At 33.1% G+C, this 18,293-nt stretch overlaps 1 protein-coding gene across 1 annotated transcript in view; it reads left to right on the top strand.

Moving 5' to 3' along the window:
- The first annotated feature begins 765 nt into the window (after positions 1–765).
- LOC106123378 (uncharacterized) overlaps positions 766–18,293 on the top strand; it is a 41,134-nt gene continuing 23,606 nt past the window's right edge. Inside the window, exon 1 of the mRNA XM_013319641.1 lies at positions 766–1,736. Within this exon, the coding sequence (XP_013175095.1) occupies positions 968–1,736 (769 nt within the window). The 5' untranslated portion in view covers positions 766–967. The remainder of the gene's footprint in view (positions 1,737–18,293) is intronic.

The raw sequence follows: 18,293 nt of genomic DNA, 5'->3' as shown, positions 1-18,293 counted from the left end.
GCGGGTGACAGCTAGTATTCATAAATCATTCAATAATAAGAGTAACTATAAACTAACGAAGTTCACATTGTGACGGTGACATACAGATCATTGTTATTGGAACAATCCATTAGTGGAATGTTCAATAGCGGCGCTGCAAACGGGAACATTCAGCACTTAAGTCACATACTTTGTCTTCGCGCCCGTACTTTACAACTAGTCACGTCTCCGACGTTTATTACTGCACCTACTTTGTCCCACTTACCCGCCCCGCCAACTGTGAACGCAATAAGCGATGTACCATTTTATACATAGAGTACTTTTAATTATCTTCTTTATTTGTTTTCTTCTCATTAAATAGAACTATAACAGTCTAAAATGTAACTAATAATTCACAATTTAACGACTCGAAATTCACTATTGATCTATTTATTCGAATGGTCTGATACATTTTAATTATAGATTTCAAACAACTAAGTAGGTTTTTTTAGTAACCGCTCTTTATGAACATCTACAACAGAAATTGTGTATTGCATGCGTTGCCTAACTTTATTGTAAAGTTTATTCTAACCTTGCTTATTACATCAATAGTAAAGAAGCAGCCATGTACTGACTGCATGCTCAATTACAACTCGTTTGTCGTACAATAAATATTATCAACACGTCCTCCGTCGCCGCCCGGTGCCGCCGGTCGTCGTTGGAGTAACGCCAGTGCCATGTTTGTTAGCGACTACTATTAATCCTGTCAGTGTAGCCGCGTGGCCGCAGTATAAGATATGCTAATTGTAACATCTGATAATAATAAGTGTCTCAGTACAGAGGATATTTAATGATCAAATAGTAGGTAGATTAATATAACAGGTTCGTAATGTCTTTACAAATAAATCAGTCCACCCGTTGACCCCGCCTTTTATTGACGTTCCTTACACTGGCGACGAGGCGAATACCGCGCGATATAAGTAAAAAAAAAAGTTAAACACTTGTAAACATGTCGATCGGAAAATTGGAGCCGTTTGATTTAGGCAGCAAACAGTGGCCGGCGTATGTCCGTAGGGTTCAACAATTTATAATACTGAACGAGATCAAGTCGCAGTTACGAGTGTCGCTGCTCATAACGGTCGTCGGTGACGCAACATATTCGCTGATGTGCGATCTGTGTTCGCCGGCGCTCCCAGAGGAGAAGACATTTGACGAGCTTGTACGTTTGGTGTCGGAACATTTGGAACCGCAACGTTCGGAAATAGCGGAGCGCCATGTATTCAGACTGCGCAGACAAGAGGTCGGTGAATCGCTAGCTGACTATTTAAAAGCGCTTAAACATTTGGCAACGACCTGTAATTTCCGCGAGGCTCTGGAAGAAAACTTGAGAGACCAATTTGTGTCCGGACTCGCTAGCGAAGCGATGCGCTCGAGGATTTTTGCTGAAAGGAGCATCCGATATAAAGAGGCGGTGGAGCTGGCGTTTGCGCTAGAGGCTGCGGAGAGGCACACGGGGGTAAGCGCCGTCACGGGCGCGACGGCAACCTCAGGTGCGGGCAGCGGTGGAGAAGCGGCGGTCGACGGCCTGCATAGGGTTAGCGCACAACGTGGCAGGGGACGAGGTGCAAAGGTCGGCGGCGGCGCAGGGGAGTGCGGGTGCAGCGCCGGCGGTGCGGAGCGAGCGGACGGCGCGGACGCGGGCGCGGGTGGCGGCTTGCGGGATTTGGGCGGTGCAGAGCGCTGTTGGCGCTGTGGGAAGCCGCACCGAGCGGACCGATGTAGGTTCGCGCAATATAATTGTGATGAGTGCGGTAGGCGCGGGCATATAAAAGTAATGTGCAAAGAACTGCGTGAGCGTGGCCGTTTGAATGGCAGCCGCCAAAACTTCGTTAGTGATGTAAGCTCGGACGAAGATTTTTTTAATATTAATGTAATGTCTGAAGATGACGATTCTTTTATATTACCGTTGAATGTAGACCGACGGAAATTAGATTTTGCATTAGACACGGGTAGTAGATTTTCAACAATTAGTGAGCAGTGTTATTGGCGTTGGTTCTCACACAAGCGCATAATGAGAGATAATGTTACGCTACGAAGTTATGTTGGTTCACGAATCAAAACCTTAGGATTTATTTCGGTTGTGGTCGCTTTGAAGGGAGTTAAAGCCTATAACATTTCGCTGTATATAATTCGGGATGGTGGGCGCCCTATCATAGGAAGAGATTGGCTTCGCTCATTAAAAATAAATCATATAAGTTTCCCGGGAAACAATATTAACAATAAGAGATTCGTGACGCGACCGGCTGTTGATTGTAATGTTCATTCAAATTGTTTACAGCTTAGTGCAGGTCGACCGCGGGCCGTGCGCACGCGTCCCGGTCCGTTTACACTTATGTGTCGGACCGCGAGAATGTTCTAGAGAATTTCTGTTTTTATTGATTTATGGTTAATAGGCTTAATTTTTTTAGTCAGATTTTGGGTTTTGGGGTTATATGACTGAAGGTTTAGTAAATATAAAATGTAAATTGTAATTGTATCGATCGCACTGTATGGGGATTTATTCACAGCGTTAGGGTTGTCAATCGATAAAGCGAGAAGGCGATTGTGATGACATATGGTCCCAGGCGATGTTCATGTAATGCAACTTATTAGTCATCGTGTTAAAACGTTATATACATTTGGGAATTAAAAATTTTACGTTTGAAAATTTTGTAAAATGGGTTATCTAATATTGTAAATGTTCATGTTAACGTTCAAGAATTAATAAATTGTAATGTTTTTGTTTTCCCAAACTAAGTTACTTTATAAAAATTTTTTTGGACTTGTCATGCGTTAAAAAAAATAATAATAATAAGAAACGATTTTTTTTTCTATTGTTTACAGTTCCGAGAAATCAAGATAGCTAGTACAATTGGTTGTTTTATATAAATTTTCTTTTGTTGGTTGGGTACCCTTAGAGAGAGGGAGAGGGAAAGAGGTGTGAAAAGCAGTTAAGTAGAAAGAATATTAGTATTTGTTCTGTATAGTATGTATTTGTGTACATGCATTAATTTTGTGTAACTTTCATATTAATGGATTGGTCTTTGTAAGATGTAAGTCGTATTTGGTGATAAAATTATATTTAGTTTATTATGTGTTTATAAGTTTTGTGATAGCCCTATTTTAGAAAGGGGGATATGTAACATCTGATAATAATAAGTGTCTCAGTACAGAGGATATTTTATGATCAAATAGTAGGTAGATTAATATAACAGGTTCGTAATGTCTTTACAAATAAATCAGTCCACCCGTTGACCCCGCCTTTTATTGACGTTCCTTACACTAATAACATTGTATTACGTCAAACATACTCTAAAGCCAACAAGTAAAGATTGGCACCGTCGTTATATTCTTGAACCTATTGAGCCCTGAACCCATTTCCCAATGTCGTGCGGATCCTCAAAAGACCAGTATCAACAGTATAGGAGTAAGAACGCCACTTCGAACTGTAATTAAATTAGCAACACTTTATTCATCATTTTCAAAATATTTAAGAGGCAACTTTACTGAACTTTACACTTCTGTATTATATTCCAAAATTCCTTTAATTGATGGCTTCTTACAACTCTCTTAATTTGCTCCTATTTCACTTTTAACTGCTCAAATTACATCGTGCGTCTTAATAATTTAGAAATTAAATCAACTTATTACATGGAAACCAAAGAACTGTTATAAAGTTTTTCGTTACAATGAAAACAAGTGTAATAAAGGAAAGAGAAAGTTGGAATATTATTTTTACTCGACCGACGAGAGTTCTGTTCTGAGTAATATTTTCACGTTTATTTTAGTATGTTTTTAATTATGTCGGTTTGTAAATTAATTACATTGTGTTCCAGTGTAGCTTGCTAACTTTGATGAGTGAAGTATCAGCCGTTTCTCATTTTTCTCGGGAGTGTCATAGAGCTACAGGGGATTCACTGACTTTTTGCAATTTTTATTTGTTTATTATTATTTTAGAGTCAAACGTAAACATATGCTTAAACATCTGAATCCTGACGAATGTGTTTTTCCGAAGATAATGTAGAATTAGATTCATATAATATATTATATATTGAAAGTAACATTAGTTAACGGTTTACTCGACTTCCACGTATCTGTAGATAAAGTTTAGTCATCGCGAGGGGACAAAGAGACCGCAGTAAACAGCAAAGCCAATTGCGTCTAATTTATTGCGTAAACTTTGTTCGCTACAGCTTTGAATCCCTTATTATATAATTTGTAAAAAGTTACATATGTTTATATAACATAACTTCCATTTCACGAAGTAGTAGCTATATATTTTATGCATCACAACATAGAGGGGTAGACATAGACTAAGCATTTCTACATAGGTCGAACGTTCACTTGTCTTTTTTGCGTTTAACTAGAAATAGGATTAGGTTCCTAATCTCGTTAAGAAGTAAGTTATAGACTAATCTTGAATTAGGACTTACAAGGTAAGGAACATTTTGTCTGACTTCAACTACAAATGGCATCATTCAGTGGATTATTAAGATCTATTTGCTGCTCGATTGTATAGAGATACAAACAACTATACTAAGAATGTTATTCTAATAAATTATTTATTTAAATCGTTAGATATGTACGTTTACTCGGAGGAAGAAAACAAGCAAATAATCGTATTTATAATATTGATTGTTTATGGTATTTCAAGTAACTTATTGATATAAGACATTCACTTTATAATTACTAGTAGTTGCGTGCGACTTCGTCCGCGCGGGAATAAAAAAATCTAGTAGTAAGCATAGCCTATGACAACCTTCCAAATTAGTTTAGTCCAGTAGTTTCGGAGTATATTCAATACACACAAACGTTCAATCATTTTTTTCTTATATACATATAACTACATTAAACTTGAGTTTGGTATAAAAAATTCATTATCCATATTCTTTCCCTGAAGCAATATCTGACCTTTTTAGTCGTAGAACTTTGTCCCTGATACTTTATTACGGACTTTGATATTAAAATATAAAATAATCAAAAGGAGTAATAAAGCTTTAACAACGTAACGCTTTTATCCTTTTTTATCTAAACAAAATTATTCATGATTACTTTCTTTTGAAAGGAAACTCGATCGTAAGAAAACGCTTTGTTGGATAACTTTAATTGGTGGTACAGTCACCAACAAAGTACACAACTTTTGTTTTTATTCATCATAAAAATAGTCTCATAATGTGACAGATAGAAAACATCAACTCTCGTATAACTGCCATTCATAATACTTTGTGCTAGACCTGAACAATATCATTTTGTTGTTGCAATTACAAAAGAAGATTAAAAGCATTAAAGCAAATAAAATTTTCAAAAGTAATCTAGTATAAAACTTATTAAATTAATTTTGATGTTGACTGTACTTAAAACTTCGTACAATGACGTAGAAAACATCTTTGGAAATATTTAATTACGATGATAATTTTATTTGTTAAAAAGACACGCTTAAGATAAAATTGTAACTAGTTCTAGGACATGCAGACCGATAAATTTTCAAGTAATGCTATTTACTTAGCACAAACGTACACCAAATATTAATACCTTTTGTAGAAAAAGGCGGGAGACTGACATAAAACTGAATCTTTATTTCAATAATCTGGTCCTTCGGGAGCTCACCTTTCTAGAGATTAGTTTAGCAAATGTAAATATTGTATCAAAAAGAAGTACTCCAAGCAACCTTTCTCTTTGTAAACTATAAAAAGGATTTACTTTGCCAACTCAAACAAGTGTTAAAAATATTATATTTTTGTTTGAAAAATCCAATAAAATTCTTAATTCTCTGATGAGGTTTTCAATCATTATTTTCTATTATTGCCCAAAAATTTTTAACTTTAACGATTTACAAAACAATTATTTCTTGTCTGGATTAAGACGATTTGATAACATTATTGATTGAATAATATTATTCTGCTACTCAATGTTGTTACGTGGTGTCTAGAGGAATGGAAATGGTTGACTTTAGGATAGTTAAAGTTAAGTAATGAAGTTAACATCTTACAACTTATACTATTTAGATGTGCTTTAAACAAGGACGTGTCTTCAGCGCTGCAACACGGGTATCCTTTCAGTAGCCACCTGCTTTCAGTAATTACTGCCGAGTGCAAGATAACACAGTGGCTAAAAGGCTAGTTATAATAAAAATACAACTTTAAATTAGGAAAAGAATTTAAAGAAAGCGAAGAAGTTAATATTAAATTATCGAACTTTCTTACGTTAGTGTTAAAAAGTATACGGACGGAAAAAACTTTTATAAGTTTAAAAATAATTAATTCAATATTTGATGTTTTTGTGTGTGTGTGCGTGTGTGCATGTGTGTTGTCTCGGCTATCATTAAATTTTAAGAGCGAAACACTTGTATGAGAACATGATTCTTAGTTTCTTAAAGAACAGTAATTGCAATATTAATTTAATACAGGTAATACAACAGTGAAAACTCATCGTGTTAACATAAATCAACACATAACATACTACAGAAATTCTAGAACTATATTGTAGCTACATAAGTGCCAAGCGCGGTGTGTTATCACATCCAGCCTTACGACACAATAGCGTGTTACATTTAATATGCTATTTTCCCTTCTAATGACAGATTGCATAATCTTCTTTATACTATCAGAAAATGATTCCCCGGAGGAAGAATTTGATTCGCGGAAAAATTATTAAAGGCCTCGTGACTTCTCAAATATCAATTTATTTATCTCTTTCAAGTCTCGATAACATCAATCTTAGTATAAAATATGTTTACATACAATTATTTAGAAACAGTTAACGAACCAAACATTTCCCTAGCAGTTTTTGTTATTTGTTCTATTTTATCGAATGCCAGTTAATATATGAATGAAGAGATAAATTTGTTAGAAAATATTCTATTTCGAAATCGTTATAAAACAATTATATAATAAAACGAACTTTATGTAAGGATTTCGCAATGTAATAATTTGGGTGCACGGACGCGAAGGCGCGGCGGCGGCGTGAAGATCTAAAAGCGTATTCATGTTCCCACTCTAATGTACGTGGCATTGTTTTGTTCGTGCGAATGGACACCTAGGGCAATTAGTCTACTTCCCCGGTTTATTGTGTAAGCTTTAAAATACAATACCAGTTACTGCAGCGAGTCGAATCGAGTAAGGCTTTGAAGGTTTTCTTGTATTGAAAGGCATAGCGAGAGTTGTTAGTAGTTACCCTTTTAAGGCACAGACTGAAACGTAAATTGGTCCATGACATAATAACGAACGATTATAAATTCTCTGAAGAATAGTATTCGAGTGTAAAGAACGGTTATTTAGAAGCTTTGTAAGCACTTCTTGCAGATTTTTTTAAGAATAGTCTAATTATAATTTCAATTGTGAACTGAAAAATGTTAAGGGACAAAATAAAGCATTGGTCTATGTAATACATCACGTCAATTTAATCCTTATCGCAAATGGTCCGTATTAAGGAGCCGAGGCTTAAATGGGCCGTAACGACAGACATTCGCCTCGGCCCCGATCTAATCTAAACTGTCCGGATTCCACGCGACTTCTACACCTCAATATCGAACGATTTTCCTTCCAAAGAATTCTACAATCAAACTAATTTTGTTTGCGAAATTACTCGTAAACTTGAAAGAAATGAAAGAGAAGTTTCTTTATATTCAATATTTTTTACAAATCTCCAATAATCATATATTTTAAGATTATATTTGTGAAGTAATATCAATCTATTATAATTTGGTTAGTGTGAGATAATTAAACTAAATCTCCTGGCAGTCAGAGCTTAAGGCTATATCGTATTAAACGATAAATCGAACGTACTATAGAGTATAATTAAGTTAACATAAACTTCGATTAAATTCTATTAACTTTGAACTTAAACAAAGTAAGCATACTTTGATAATGAGGTATTATTTTTATGTCTAATATTTCTTATTCGTATCTTTTCATGACGAAGTCAAAATAAACCGCATATTAAAATCATGATGTATACAAAATATAAGAAAGTTTTTTTGCCGTCTAGTGAAATATTATTAGCAATATTGTCGGAAGCAAAAGCAATATTACAAGATATATTTATTTATTGCACTAACTTTCCTTCTTCGAGAAATATATTAGTCTCCTGAGGCCTTTATGTGAATAATATGCCTTGGATAACACTACTTACCTAAATAATTGGTAATTATATTATACAACGTGCATTAATAAAGTGATATTTAACCTAAGCTTTAATAAATTGTTCGTAGCAATTTTATTATTATAACTAAGTACAATAACTTGGAAAAGCTTACAGAAGTTTTCTAGCAAAAGAAATACGCGGAATCTAACTAGTGCATGAATATGACGGACTGCAAAGTTTTATCAGAATTGGTGGAAAAAAATCCCACTCGAGCACGTCGCTGTTAACCCATTTATTGATGAAGGCTGTAGCGCTGTGATTGATGGGGAGAAATCGAATTGAGCCGCCTCGTGGCTGCCTGGCTAGCAGCGGGGTAATTGGTCATTAATCAGATTTGCAGATACCCCCTCGATGTAGACGTCACCGTGGATATCTTTATTTTTTTCTATAATCCAATGCTTTTAAGTCTAATTAAAAATATTGTTCAAACTGAAAGCTCAACACTACCAATGATACTGTAGTTTTCACGTATTAAAGCCTTCGTGAACGGTGAATCGGTGGCTCTTAACGTGTTTAAATAGCATTTTATGCTATTAGATCTTATGCTATTGCAACTCGACCAAAATCATTTTCTCTGTAACAAGTGAAAAAGATATACAAATAAAACATCATTTACTAACTTTCACAAAATTTTGAAATAGAACTAGCAAAAAGAGTTGAAGTAAGAATTGGCCTGAACCAAGTGAAATATCGTAAAACTAAGTCCACAAGGTGAATAAACGTCTGAATCCAGTTTGCATAAAAATATCTTTAGTCTTCTTGACGTCATTAACGAGCGTGTTATAAAGATAAAGGCATTTTAAAAAGATTTATGTAAACTTTAAATGGTTTAAGATTACAATTTCTGCAGTAATACATAATTAATCTGCTTTGATGTGACAAAAATAAAAATGTATAAATTATTCTACTTGTAAGGTCGTTTGTTTGTTATTGTTAGTAATAGTAACAATCTTAAGCCAACGACTTTGCCCAGAATTAAAAGAAAAACTTAATAAGTCACCAATGCGCTTCTTTAGATAATAATCTGCATATCTCTGTACCAAATTTTATCCAGATCCCTCTAACCAGGTCGGCGATATCTACCGGCTAAGATAATCCACCCTACCAATGCAAACTTTTGCATTTTGGATATTAGTAAAATATAAAATTGTCCGCTGCTAAACTAATATACAATATTTAATATGACCGTATTTGTGGCAACTCTGAAGTAAAGTATAAAACCGTATTGTCAACACATAACAATAAAGTGACGACATTAAGACGCGACAGATGGCTCGCAAACGACATGTTATGTTCAACATAACTTACATACTATGTTACATATTTCGAGACGAATGTTATGAAATTATGTCTCCCTGCACAATCTCGCAAGGAAATAATAAATATAACTTTATGTTATATTCATGTATGTTATAATATGGTGTGTATGTGTTTATATGTCGTATCTTATGTGTGATAGTTTATCTGTCTGTGTCGACAGTCGTACTTGTATTGGCACTTATTGCTATCTTTGTTTTGTCAAGGAGATTGACAGGGATGACAATATGTGACAACGTTGCATTCGAAACTCACAAGTCCAAAGTTACTTAACGTTTTAACTGAGTACGTTTGTTCAAGTATCAAGAAGGGTTATAAAGCAAATAGATACGACGTAATACAAGGTTGATTTAGGATGTATGTTAAGATTTAGAATAAATAACTGGAATTTAAATAGAAATGACCTCATAACAAATGTTATTGTTCTCTTCAATGTACGGCTTAAACAGTTTTATAAAATTATCTCTAAGATGATTTGTTGATCTGTGCGAATGTTTTATAGCAATTTAAAAATCAAAATTAATTTGTTTAGGAGTAAAATTAATATTATTATATCATTACTATTCTTCGATGGCTTGGAGACTAAATCACATCGCGGTCAGCGTGACCCGACGGCTGCGACAAAACGTTAAAATTATACACGATTGATTTAATAATTTATTTATGTCATATTTTTTTATAAAATACTATTACTTCGCTCCACAGTCATCTTCATTATCCATTCAGAAAAAAACAAACACTACTTAGTGAAATCATTTAGACAAAAACGCAATTGGCTTAATTAAAAGCGAAGTCCAAGTAACATCTAAATGAACAAGCATGGAGGCCGAAAGACGAAAATAGATTCTTTGAAATCCGCTCTTCTGAAACCTGGCTACGCGCTTCTGTAGCCGCTATTGCTATATCAAAATCTACGAGAGCGCTACGCCGTCTTAGTACGTATTACAGCTGTGCTAAACCTTCAATCAGTAGGTATATTGTAATCTATATCACTTAATGAAGGTTGAGTTCTAGGTTTACGCTAAGTATACAACATAATGTTTACGCTAACGTTATATGTGTCGCGGGGGAGTAAAATCCTGATATACATGACTAGTATATTATGTAACTAAACTCTGTGGTCCTTTAAACTGCAAGCAACTGTTCGTTGGCTCATTCAAACATTATATAAAAAGAGAAAGTTAGCATATAAGAAAATGTGGGACATGACTTAGCCACTATCTTTCCACATAATCATATTTTTCTGCGGCGAAGTATGAATAAACCCTTCGATTTTTCTCCGTCAGGAATATCCTTGATTTATTACGGTGAGACCTCGCAGTTATTTCATAACCGTTTTGCAAGTTTATTTTTGGATGTCTTATTTAAACATTCAAAATTAGTTAACACAATTTTATTTGCTTTATTATGTAATTAAAAATTTGTAAATTAAATTGATACACTTGAAATACAAGAAGTAAAACCAAATATTACCATAGTTTGACTTGTTTCTAGGTATATAATATGATGATGATAATTCATCATATTAAACTACCTTAAGAAAAAGGTTTGCAAGTCTATTTGTTCTTATTTTATTTTGAAAGATAAATATATATTTTTATACATTGATGCAAACACAGTATCAATTATCTAATTCTTATACATTTTTTTTATTCCACAAGATGGCAAACGAGCGAGCGGCCACCTGAAATCGCTGAAATAGCGAAGTGACCGTTGCCCATAGACATACGAAATTGCATACGCGTTGCCTACCTTAAATCGACGGAGGAGAGGATGCACAGAAAGAAAATATTTTTCCGTTCCATGCATCTTCTCATCCGGAAAGTCCACTTCCACTTCCCATCCTTTCCTTATAAAAAAAAGGGTGGGAAGGGAAAGAGGACTAATTTTGGCCTCCGGGACGCACACTCATCAGACGAAACGCGGAATAGCTTCCACTTGACGCCTGTCTTCAGTGTGGTCGAGGTATTTCAACGGGCGAGCCGGGACAATTCGTGCGAAGATGTTAAAGCGGGCTCTACCACTGTTAATATATCATATCATGATGTTGGTTGTATGCTCAAAATCAAATATTACAGTTAGCTTAACCGCATTTTGGACAGGTACATTATATATTTGGTATGCCACCAAAATGTTCCAATTTAACATTCTCAAAATAATCTTCAAGATACTAAAGAAACATTTTTATAAATTCACTAATTTAAATCATAGATGTAATTACATTAATTCATAACAAAGTATAGAAATTAGAGTGTTATAAAACAAAACAACATTTGATTACAGAATTTGTTCTTGATAAACTAGACAATAAAAACATAAGCCTCCAGTGAGATGTGCTATAAATTTAGTTCTAAAAGCACTAACATAGAAGCTGAAATTAGACTATCCATTTATGTCCCAAACTGTAGTTAAGTCGATATTGCACTCGATTACCTCTATAGCTTAAGTTAACTTAGGTGTTCTTTACCTACTTACTACACAATGTATAAAACTTTTAGATTGACTATGAGACTGAAATAATTTTTTCTATCTTTGCTTACATAAACACTGAAAATAGTATCGAATAAATCCTTAAAGAAAACAACGTAAAGACAAAACTATTCTCGTGTCTATGCATTGAAGTTGTTATACAAACTTTTACTATTCATCGTTTCATTCTTATGACGCAAAGTAACATTTGCTTACAAAAACATAAATAGATGGAGTACAATACAAGGAACAGTCGCAAAGTCAATTGTGTTGTAATTTATTGCGTAAACTATGAAGTTTGAATTCTTAGTTGTCTCAAAATTTAAATTTAATATTTTTTATGGAAATATTTAGTTTTTAAAGTATGCTAGGTTTATGTTATTGACTTTAAACTTATTATATCATACTTAACAAACTCCTCGATTTTTAAGTTAAACATGGAAATGCTTCCTATTTTCGTAGTTCATTTTATATCATGATGCATTCCAAATAGAATGATACATAATATTTTGTCACTTTTTCTTTCTAATTCTTGTAATTCTGCAGGTAACTGGCACGTATTGCAGTTTAAATCTATCGCCAGTATGTTTCGTTTCGTTCGGAAATTCGGTACGCGTGTTATATTTTTACAGCAAAAAGTAACCGTCGGGCTTTTAACGAAATTGCTTCGCGAATAGAATTCGTGTGGATTGTGTAAGATTTATTTTTGGATATAATATATAAGCATTCAGTTGAAATACTTACAAAGGTATGTGTTACATTATACAAGCGTTATAATGCACGTAATGGAGTTTGAAACATTAATCTTATCTTAGATTCAGTTCTAAGCGAATGTGAAAAAGTTAGTATTATCTTACAGAAAACTTTTACTTATTAAAGGTCACATATAGGAACTTTTTGAGTTCATCACGTTTCATCATAATATAATATTATAACAGAATAATAAACATTGATTAATTTTGAACAGAATTTTTTTGTTTAACGTGTTATACCGGGAAAAAGAATCACTCTTGGGAAATAACGAAATGGAATTTTTGTTCATATAAAAAATTACGGAAGTATGTTTTCCAAAGTATTGACATAATGCTGGAGCCTAATGATAAATCGCCTTTTTATGTTGCCTAATGTTCTTTCATAAATGATTACTTTCATCAATTAAATATGTTATATCACTCTAACTTATATTCACGAAAACCAGAAGTGACGTAAGATAACCATAAAATAATTATAGTACACACTGAAACCCAAAAGAAATACTTCATGAAGACAACGCTATAAGTATGTAAAACCGCACATCATTTTAATATTATAAGAAAGAGACAATGGAAACTTAAAAAGTAAAATCTTTGAAAAAAAATGAAATATTTCTGCATCTGCTTACTGAATCGTTTCCCGCAGTTATTTGTCTCCCGCCTTACATTTTTATTCAACCGGAAAACTGATAAAAAAAACGGTTACATCATAAACGGACCACCGCAATTTGTTTTCGTACAATTCTTTTAGACATTTAAAATGAATTTGTTTTTTCACAAAAGAACAGTTTTACTGATAACACTTTGTAGACAAAAAGCTTTTATGTATTTTGGAAATTTATTTGGCAGAAACAGAAATGGACATTCAAATTAATACACGCTCCAATAAAAGAACGAACCAATTTTCAATTACTAATTTTTTTCGTCACCTTTTTGCTTATTTTAAAAGTAGTAGCGTTTATAGTAAAAAACAAACATATACATCGTGAAGTTAGTAGTATTATAACACCCTTTCTTCAGAACCTAAACAATATGAATATAAAATTTCATCTCAAAAACGTTGATGGTTGAAATGATTTATTAGATATCGTAAGTTTTATGTAAAATTATATATTTTCACTTATAAAAGACAAGAAATTCTACATGAAATGTTACAATCAGAGACATTGATAAAGCAACAATGGCAATATCTTAAGGATTTAGAGGAGCAGAGATAAAAATATAAAATGATATCGTTCTTTTATACTCTAATCCTCTCATTACGTGGAAGAAATACGGCTCGTGTCTGGAGCTTAGTTATTCTGCTGCCGCATGTACCTTTACAAACGTGACTTAAATATATCTGGGTTTTTAAAACATTTTTACTTATTAACTAACTTTGATTACCTTATCTTTAGCTGAAAGATTGAAGATTTTAAATTCTTATTCATTCCAATTAATTCATGTTGTTGTAAAACAATATTTGTGCAAACATCTATACAGTGATTGTGAAGATATTAGTGTGTTTCATCTTGGCTTTGGATCAGCCGAACAAATTATGTTAAGAATATTTTGATGCTTAGACAAAGAATATCTTCGTTTTAACCATACGACGCCCACTACTGGGTATAGGCTTCTCCCGACACTCGCCACGATGATCGCTCCTGTGCTGTCCGCATACAGGATACTTCAACAAAGTAAATAAAGCCTGACAATGAAGTAATTTGTAAAGAAATGAATCTAGTCTCATTGATTGTGATAGCAGTGGATCTTTGACATGAGAATAAATTGGCAAGTTGCCAGCGCGCGGCAGGCAGCGGCTCGCGGTCGATATTAACTGTTTGCATACAGATCGGTTACCGTGCCCAAGCTAAATCACTTGGAAAACTGTACTCTGTAAACTAAACTTATACGTGTCTCTGAGTACAAACTATCTAATGCACGAAACAAATTATAAACCGATATCACTACAGGCTACACAAACTTACTTAAGAATATATCTTACATTAAAGCATAATCATAGCTCCTTGTGTATTTCTTAAACAACAATATACCTACAATCTAACAATAATAATATAAGTGTTTAAGATCCTTCGTAATTTAATATTTTATTAAAATAAACTATATATATTTTTTATGGATTTGAATCTTTTAAATTGAAATCTTATGGCAAGATTCATTATCACAAATAATAATGTTATATAACACACGTTTATGTACTAACGCTTAGCTCATGATTCCTCAAGCTTCAGTATTATTTCCTTGATCTAAAGATAACCTTAGAATAACATCCAATTAAGTTGCCGTCATTTTCCTTAAAGAAATCTTATATTTTCCGTAGTTAATATACGTCCAATGTTAATCATCTTCATCTCAGCTTTATTTCCTTCCAAGTTTGACACAAACGATAAATGTATTTAATAAAACTGCTTCAATAGAGATAGGAGAATAATCGCTAATACCACTTTACCATTCTAGTTAATTGAACTGCCTTTGCACAAAATGTTTATTCATTTGGAACCCCGGAGGAATATAAACCATTATTTCTTTTACTTTTTGTACGTGCCCGAGCTTATACAGTGCTCACTAAAACCCGTCCAAAACACATTAAAGTATTAACTTTACTAAGTTAATCGGAGTATATTTTAGCATATTTTTATGTACACGAAAAATAAGTTAACGTTTTAATTGAATCTACTAACAAATCTCGAACTCCAAACTAATATATTTTTGTTACAAAAAACTCGGATAGAGATAGACACAATTATTTAAAAAAAAGCAGATAGTAACTTAATTAACGCTGCTTAAATTAAAATTTCTATTATCAAGAAATTTTTAGTTATTTCCATACAAGTAGAAATGTCATAATTAACATATAAATTGCTTGAAACCGACATGATATGAAAACACAGGTCACTAGGACGCCGCTGACCTTGAAACATCTCATTAAATAAGCATTTAGATGCTGGCTACGTATGTACGAAATTGCCAATTTGCATGACAAATACACTCACTCAATCTCAACTGTGGGGATTGCTTGTCGAATAAACAACCTTTACAAATTCCTTTTTACTGATTCTTAGTACTACGACTTCGTTTCTCCGACATTGATACTTACTATAATGATCGTCGCTGATCCTACATAGAGTGGGACAAGTAAGGGCAAATGATATTATACATAAAATTTAAATGTTTCAAATAGCTTAGTACGTACTAACTTATCAGATGGCCTAGCACGATTATTTACGACATGCGCTTCGTCAAAAATGATATGTGCGTTAGTGTAGTTAACGACCGATAGAGGCGCTGTACAAATTTTAAAACAAAATGTGTCTATGATGTAACGAAAACATTATATAGAGATTATAGAAATGCATTTAGAATGGATCTATTATAGAATATTTGCTCTTTCTTTTTTCATATTTTAGATTACTAAGACTAATGACGAAGGTAAGCGTATGCTTAAAAAACAAAGTAATGTCTTAATATTATTATGACTTAATCTCTTTAGAATTTATAAAAAGTACATATAATATTCATGATTTAATAGCGAAATAGCCTCCATGTTATAACATGAACGTTCCAGCAGACAAGGCGTTAAGTGCTGTTCAAGGAAGATATTTTTATGAGAGTAATAACAGCTAAGAGTTCATTGCGCGAACGACCGCCTCGGATTTGAAGTTTCTACTTAAATAGCTTTACGTTATATTTGCTCTTTAATATATTAAACTGTGAAAATTCCGTTCCAGAAAATTGCAAAATACTTTTTAAAAAGGCCATTACAAAAAAAGTTTTTTAGTGAATAACACGAATTTTTATTTACCTTTAAAAGAAAGCAACAATGCCTTATGTTTTAAGTTATGTTATAGATCATTTAAATTTATTTATTAAGTCTACAATACGTTTTAAAAATGTCCTCGAATAGAACATCATCGCCCTACTTATACGTTACTAATTAAACTTTGTAACTAAGTTATTATAAAAATGTAAGTTATGAAATGAAAGCAACAAATAGCTGCAGCGAGGCTGTCACTTGCTCTGTTCAATTCAAACAATTTCATTTCTCAGAGGAAATTCAAAATTGCAGTCGAACTGTGCATTGTTCGCTTGAATGTTTCCTACTTGAAATAGAGAATTACCGTAAGATCACTGCATACATGAAATGTGACAAAATTTCTCTTTTACCAGCTTTAAGATTTTTCAAATTTGATCTCCTACAGATGTTTGACAATGTTAAATTGTTTTGTCATTTTAAAATGGTATTACTTATTGTTAATTTATAAACACATCTTAGGAATTAAACTAAGCTAACTTAGCTACTAATTAATACAATAGCTTAGATGGATGGATGGATGGATTGTTAGATGTTTGTTAGGAGATACTTCCAAAATGCTGAATGTATATTGATATTTGGCACAGATATAGAACATAGCTGTTAAGAACACATAGGCTACTAATTATTATTTTTTTAATTCTGCGCTTACGGAGTTATTGCTAGCAATCGCCCGCGTCGCATCGTTCACGAAATAGAAATTTTATATTAGAACTAGTTCTATTATTTTATGAAATTATAGCTTTGTGAAGTGTTCGTTGTTGTTATTATGTATATTATAGACAAAGAGTTTTCGAAATATAAATTTTATATTAGAACTAGTTCTAAATAATACTCAACACTTTCACTGTAAGTTATAATAAACTAAGCAATCATAAACATTGAAATATACAAGCCCGTAAAGCAAATGAAACTAAAGACAACAAAGTGCCTCTCGTTATATACTGAAGTCGTATCCAATTCCCGAAGTGTACGTGAGCAGAGTGAACGACGCAGGTTGGGCGTTTACTTAATCTGCTTCTCGTTGTCAAAGGCGCGGTTTATTCAGAGCTTGTAGGTCTACAATACGAAAAATAAATGAACACGTACAATTTAGCCTTGAGCGCATTTATACAGAACATCTCAAAACGAAACAACTTTCGAAGTTACTAGTATATAAAAGATATTTAAAATATAGAACACTTAATTTAAATTTAAAACACAACTTAATTTAAGAATTTAAATCGCTTACCTTATTGGATAATTGAACTCGCAATAACAATACTGACTGCCGTCCTCTTAGTCGTTAGTTTGTTGTTTAGTGGGAACGTTTGTGAAGATTTTATGCGGTTTATACGTCACTTGGAGAAACAGTTAGCCTACAAATACTCTAAACAACAATGTTGCGTGTAAACTCTTAAGTTTCAAAGTTGAGAACTCAGTGGTCCTGTAAGAATGCACGATGAATAATGTCGCCTCTGCGATAACTAACTTTTTGATACGAAGCAAATATATAACACCCGCTAAGGACGTTATACGTTTTCTTCCTTTTTCCTATGTTTTAAAATTAAGTAACGAAAGTATTTTTGTATAGTCTACAAATTTATATAGATATCTAGTATAGTAGATATCTAGTGAGTTAAAGGGAATTCTGTTTACTAGTCTCTCCCTCTGGCGGAGAACATATAAACTAGATTATAAAAACCCATTAACCTAGTAATGACCGCATCATAAAGAAATCTACACAATCAACATTCCTCTGCAAAGTTTAAACAAAATATGTACTACTGAATTCATTTCATACTTACGCATAATATAATACTAAT

This window comes from Papilio xuthus, unplaced genomic scaffold, assembly GCF_000836235.2.
Source record: "Papilio xuthus unplaced genomic scaffold, Pxut_1.1 DF828952.1, whole genome shotgun sequence".
Taxonomy (NCBI): domain Eukaryota; kingdom Metazoa; phylum Arthropoda; class Insecta; order Lepidoptera; family Papilionidae; genus Papilio; species Papilio xuthus.
This window is presented reverse-complemented; position numbering and strand designations above follow the sequence as displayed.